The sequence below is a fragment of the Scyliorhinus canicula genome, chromosome 15 (genome assembly GCF_902713615.1).
Source record: "Scyliorhinus canicula chromosome 15, sScyCan1.1, whole genome shotgun sequence".
Classification (NCBI taxonomy): domain Eukaryota; kingdom Metazoa; phylum Chordata; class Chondrichthyes; order Carcharhiniformes; family Scyliorhinidae; genus Scyliorhinus; species Scyliorhinus canicula.
The window spans coordinates 65663981-65669980 of record NC_052160.1 but is presented as its reverse complement, the minus strand read 5'-3'; the positions used below and the strand labels follow the sequence as shown (position 1 = coordinate 65669980).

Sequence of the window (6000 nt, the reverse complement as noted above, 5' to 3'; positions counted from 1 at the left end):
ATGTTTGTGGAGGCTGCATTACCAGCATTTGCCACAGGCCCTGGTGGCTCTGCGTACAGGTAACAGCTGGCAGCCTCTGACAGGCCAGCAGCTCACACATGGGTGGGGAGGAGGGGGGCGGGGGGTGATGGGGGTGGGTGGGGGAAAGGGGGTGGTAGAGGGGAGGGGGTAGCGGGTAGGGATAGCAGAGATGAGCCCAGGATCTATGATCCCAGGGAAAGCCTGCCACTAGACACATAAGTGACTGATTGGCATTTAATGCAGCGGATACCACTCTAAGGAGATGGCAATGGGCTGCTCGCTGACTCTCCAGCTAGTGGATGAGACCCCCATAATCTGGATTAACTCTACCTAGCTGCCTATGTTATACGATGCAGGTTTGATTTTCAGTCACTGTGGAGCTGTCTGATCTTGGCTGGGGCTACAATTAGCCTCAGTGCCCTGGGTCAGGGAAGGGGAACGTCTCACTGCTGATCGCAAACCAGTAATCTGATCCACACATGGTTGAATATCAGGTGAAGAGAAAATCAACAGCTGTCATCGTGGAATGGGCTGACCACTTCCTCTGGATAAACTCACTTGGGTGAAGGTGTATGAACAGGGAAAGATTGATACCTCAACCAACATAACTAAAACAGTCCTTGACCGCTTTGCAGAAAACCTTTGCTCATTCCGTAAACATGACACCAAACTTCCTGGTCACTTGCCATTTCAACTCAGCATCTTTCTCTCATGGACACATGTCCGTTCTCAGCCGTTGCAATGCCCCAGTGATGCCCAACGCAAACTGGAAGAACAACATCTCATCTTCCGATTCGGCACGTTACAACCTTCTGGGCTCACCATTGAGTTCAACAATTTTAGGCTGTGAACTTTCCCCTCCATCTTGACTCCCCCTTTTGTTTTCTGTTATTCAGTTCCCCTGGCTTATCCAAATACGATCCACCTCCTCCCCCATGTGGCTACAGTCCATTGTTGCTCAGTTTTGTTCCTACTGAGCACTGACTTTTGTTTTCCTATTAACACATTCTGCAATCTTACCTTTATCCTATCCAACTATACAAGGTATTGGTGAGACCTCACCTAGAGTATTGTGCACAGTTTTGGTCCCCTTATTTGAGGAAAGATGTAGTGGCTGTTATGCTTCTTGAAAGAATGCTCGAAGTCGTCTTTAGGTTAAGGATGATTTATTGTGTCCCACAATAAATTACAGATTACACTTGATAAAAGGCTGCTCTTCAATGTTCTGCAACTAGGCCCCAAACAGACTAGCACCCTCCAGCTTCTTGCACCTCTTGCCACTCCAACCCCTCCGGTTCCAAGTGGCGGAGGCGGGCCTTCGGCGTTCCTTTTATGGGTGTCCCCGCGCTGCCCCCTGGTGACTCAGGCGAGGATCACCACATCCCCCTTCTTCACTTTTTTTTTTTTTTTTTTTTTTTTCGTAGTTGCAGAGCTGTAGTAAAACACAAAGGTAAAGAGTTAGGTTTATATATGTATATACACAGAACAAGGCAGGGCGATGCATTTGTCAGTCCATGTTCACAGGTTCAGACGGTCAGGTGCACGTCTGATCCGTGTAGACCTCCTGAGTGGGCTTGGAGATCCAGGGTCGTTTGTGTCCGTGCGGACATCTGCTGCTGGGGTGTCAGGAAGATGTATGACCGTGTCCTGTGGATCCAGTGTGTCCTGCAGATCGAGTGTCGGAAGGACCCGTGGACGAGGTGTGACCTTCAGAAGGTCTCGCCGATTTCGTCGAACCATTGTTCCATCATCCGACTGCACGACGTAGGACCGTGGCGATGTTAGGCGGAGGACCACCGCCATTTTGGACCAACCCCCAGCTGGGTTTCGCAGCCTCACTGTGTCGCCGATGGCCAACGTGGCAGTACCTTGGCCTGCTTGTCATAGTGCTGCTTTTGCGCTTGGCGCTGTTGACGCATTTGATCCAGGACAGGCGAGTGATCAGGATTGGTGAAGTGTAGCGCTGGTAAAGTTGTCCGCACATCCCTGTTGAAAAGCATCTGAGCTGGTGATAGTCCCGAGCTCAAAGGTGACGAACGGTACGATAGGAGGGCCAAGTGTACGTCAGATTTGGAGTCCGCAGCCTTGCTGATGAGTTGCTTGACTATGTGGACACCTTTCTCCACCCTGCCATTCGATTGCGGAAAGTGGGGACTCGACGTTATGTGCTGGAAATTGTAAATCTTGGCGAAGTCCGTCCACTCCCAGCTGGCAAAACAAGGACCATTGTCGGACATGACCGTCCGTGGGATGCCATGCCTGGAGAAAGTTTCTTTGCAGGCCTTGATGACGGCTGCTGCTGTGAGATCCGGGAGTTGCAGGACTTCCGGGAAGTTGGAGAAGTAGTCAATGATCAGGACATAGTTGCGGCCCATGGAGTGGAACAAATCAATGCCCACTTTGTCCCATGGTGACGTGGCCATCTCATGCTGCTGCAGTGGCTCCTTGCATTGTGCCGGTCGATGTCTTTGGCACGTGTCACAGGAGAGCACCATGTTGGTGATGTCCTCGTTAATCCCTGGCCAGTAAACAGATTGGCGCGCTCTCCTTTTGCATTTTTCGGCACCAAGGTGCCCTTCGTGAATCCTGTGGAGGATGTCCGCCCGGAGAGCCATTGGAATGACGATCCTGTCGTTCCGCAGTATAATGCCATCGACCACGGATAGTTCAGTCTTGACATTCTGGAACTGTGGGCACCGCCCCTTTGGCCAGCCATGCTGCAGGTTGTGTAGGACTTGAAGGAGGGTGGCGTCCTCCTGTGTCGCCTGACGAATTTGCTGCAGCTTCTCATCCGTTGCCGGGAGCGTCTCCTTGCACCACTGTGCATGAGCTTCCACATCATTGATGGACGCCAGTGGCGGGTTGTCAGCGTCCATGGCTCGTGATAACGTGTCAGCTATCACAAGGTCCTTGCCAGGGGTGTAGACCAGCGTGAAGTCGTACCTGCGCAACTTCATCATCATGCGCTGTAGGCGCGGCGTCATATCATTGAGGTCCTTGTCAATGATATTGACCAGCGGCCTATGATCCGTTTCCACGATGAAAGTGGGGAGACCGTACACATAGTGGTGGAATTTGGTCACTCCTGTTATTAGCCCTAGGCACTCCTTTTCTATCTGTGCATACCTGCACTCTGTGGCGGTCATCGCCCGTGAAGCGTAAGCCACTGGAACCCAGTCCAACTGGTCATCCTGTTGCAGTAGCACAGCACCAATCCCATGTTGACTGGCGTCAGTGGAGATCTTGGTAGGTTTCACCGGGTCAAAAAATGCAAGCGTTGGAGCTGCCATCAGCTGGTATCTTAGATCATCCCATTCAGCCTGGTGAGCCTGGGTCCAGGCAAACTCCGTGTCCTTCCGTGTCACGTTCCTCAACGCCTTTGTCCGTGCTGCCAGGTTGGGTATGAATTTACCAAGGAAGTTGACGAATCCCAGGAACCTTAGAACCGCTTTCTTGTCCTGTGGTCGCTGCATGCTCTGAATTGCAGCGATCTTCTCAGCGTCCGGCTTCACCCCGTGCTCTGAGATTGTGTCGCCCAGGAATGTCAGAGAGGACTGTGCGAAAGTGCACTTGGCCCGGTTGAGCTTGAGTCCAAAGTGGTGTATCCTCTGGAAGACTTGCTTCACACCCTCGCAATATGGTCTTCTCCGTCGCCGACCATATGATGATGTCATCCACATAGACACGTACGCCTTCGATGCCTTCTACCATCTGCTCCATGATTCTGTGGAAGATTTCGGATGCAGATATAATGCCGAAGGGCATCCGATTATAGCAGTACCTTCCAAACGGCGTGTTGAAGGTGCATAGCAGGCGGCTGGACTCATCGAGCTGCATTTGCCAGAAACCCTGTGAGGCATCAAGCTTGGTGAAGATGCGAGCGTTTGCCATTTCGCTCGTGATTTCCTCGCGCTTGGGGATCGGGTAGTGTTCCCTGCGAATGTTCTTATTCAGGTCTTTGGGATCTAGACAGATCCGAAGTTCACCAGACGGCTTCTTGACGCACACCAGCGAGCTGACCCAGTCGGTCGGCTGTGTGACTCTTGAGATGACGCCTTGAGTCTGGAGACGCTGAAGTTCGGCTTTTAGCTTGTCCCGCAATGGAGCCGGGACCCTCCGTGGGGCATGAACAACCGGTATGGCTGTCTCTTTGAGCAAGATTCTGTACGTGTAGGGCAGTGTACCCATGCCCGAGAAAACGTCGGGGTAGTCGGTGAGTAGCAGCTGTATGTCCTCGTAAATGCGTGATGATGCAGCCGTGTGCATGAAAATCCGCTGAATGAGCTGCAAATCCTTGCAGGCTTGAGCGCCGAGCAGCGAGGACCTGTTGTCTTCCACAATCTCAAAGCGTAGGCCTGTTACGACAGTTTTGTTGGCAACTTGTAGGTGGCAGGATCCCTTGGAGATGATCGGGTTGCCGTTGTAGTCAGTGAGCTTGCATGCTGCAGGTAACACCTCGTGCGTCCCTGGGACCGATGCGAGATCTTTGCTCGTTAGCAAGTTTGCTGAGGCTCCCGTGTCCAGTTTGAACGTGATGGGGAAGTCCTGTACGTGCACCGTGGCAGTCCATTCACTTGCAGAGTTGATGGCATGCACGTGTCGAGGTTGTGTCGTCAGCTCCTGTGGTCCCGCTGTGGCATTAATAATGCCAATGCTGTACGTGTGCTCCCAGGAGTTGAATTCTTCATGGTCGGAAAAATTGTCGCCGGGAGCCTGAGTGTTCGTGACATCAACCGTGCGGACTTTCAGGTTGCCATGCCGTTGAGTGGACGAGTGAAATTTAGCTGTGGATTGACATTGGGAGGCAAAGTGATTCATTTTTGAACACTTTCTGCACCTTTTTCCTTGGGCAGGACATTGCCCTTTTAAGTGGGAGGAGCCGCAGTAATGACACGTCATGACGTCATGCGTATGCTGCGTTCGCGCATGCGCATTGCGGTTTTCAGACCAGGGCCGGTATTGCGAGTAGTGCGCATGCGCGGACCGATCACTTCCGGGATCGCGTCTTTCAGGACGGTGCGCATGCGCAGACGGGCCAGAGAACGGAAGAGACGGCCTGGAAAACGGAAGAGACGACCTGTGAGGGGAATTCACCATCTTTATATCGTCCTCGTGGTGGATGTTTTGTAAGGTATGTTTTTCAAATAGCTCCTGTACCTGCTGCATTTTCTGCTCCTGTAACAAGCATTTTTCTATGGTAGTTTTTAGTGTTAAATCGTTTTGCAGTAATAGTGAGTCTCTTAGTTTTTGTCAGCAAGACCATAGATTAGCTGATCTCTGATGAGTGAGTTTGTTAAATCACCAAAGTTGCAGCCTTGTGCCAGCAAGCGTAACTCTGTGACCAAGTGGGTGATAGTCTCCCCTTGTTTTTGGAGTCTGTGACGGAGGGTGAATCTTCAATGATTTCATTGGATTGAGACTTATAGTGTTCATCCAATTTTGCCATTATCACTTGAAACTTAGTTTGTCCTTCAGTATCCGCATATGTGAACGAGTTATATGTGTCTACCAGTTGCTGGCCACACGATGTGATTAAAAGTGCAATTTTCTTTCCATCGGTGGCTGTATGTAAGTCCTGAGCTAACAAGTACATTTCAAATTGTTGTTTGAACATTTTCCAATTATAATTTAAATTACCTGTAGCTCTCATTGGCGCTGGAAGTACCGTGTGTTCCATTGTTGCAGAAAGTCGTCTGAAGTTGAGAGGCTGCAAAGTCTGGTGGCCTGCCTGTTGCTGGTGCTTCTTCTTTGTCTGCTGTCTTTGTCTTTCTTTGTCTTGCTGGTAGCGCTGGTTCCCTCTGTTCAGAGAATCCACTCCTGTACCATGTTATGCTTCTTGAAAGAATGCTCGAAGTCGTCTTTAGGTTAAGGATGATTTATTGTGTCCCACAATAAATTACAGATTACACTTGATAAAAGGCTGCTCTTCAATGTTCTGCAACTAGGCCCCAAACAGACTAGCACCCTCCAGCTTCTTGC

At 50.8% G+C, this 6000-nt stretch overlaps 1 protein-coding gene across 1 annotated transcript in view; it reads left to right on the top strand.

Moving 5' to 3' along the window:
* The window catches only part of LOC119978155 (probable cytosolic oligopeptidase A), a 56340-nt gene continuing 50340 nt past the window's right edge, over nucleotides 1–6000 (top strand). The window contains exon 1 of the mRNA XM_038819594.1: nucleotides 1–59. Within this exon, the coding sequence (XP_038675522.1) occupies nucleotides 1–59 (59 nt within the window). The remainder of the gene's footprint in view (nucleotides 60–6000) is intronic.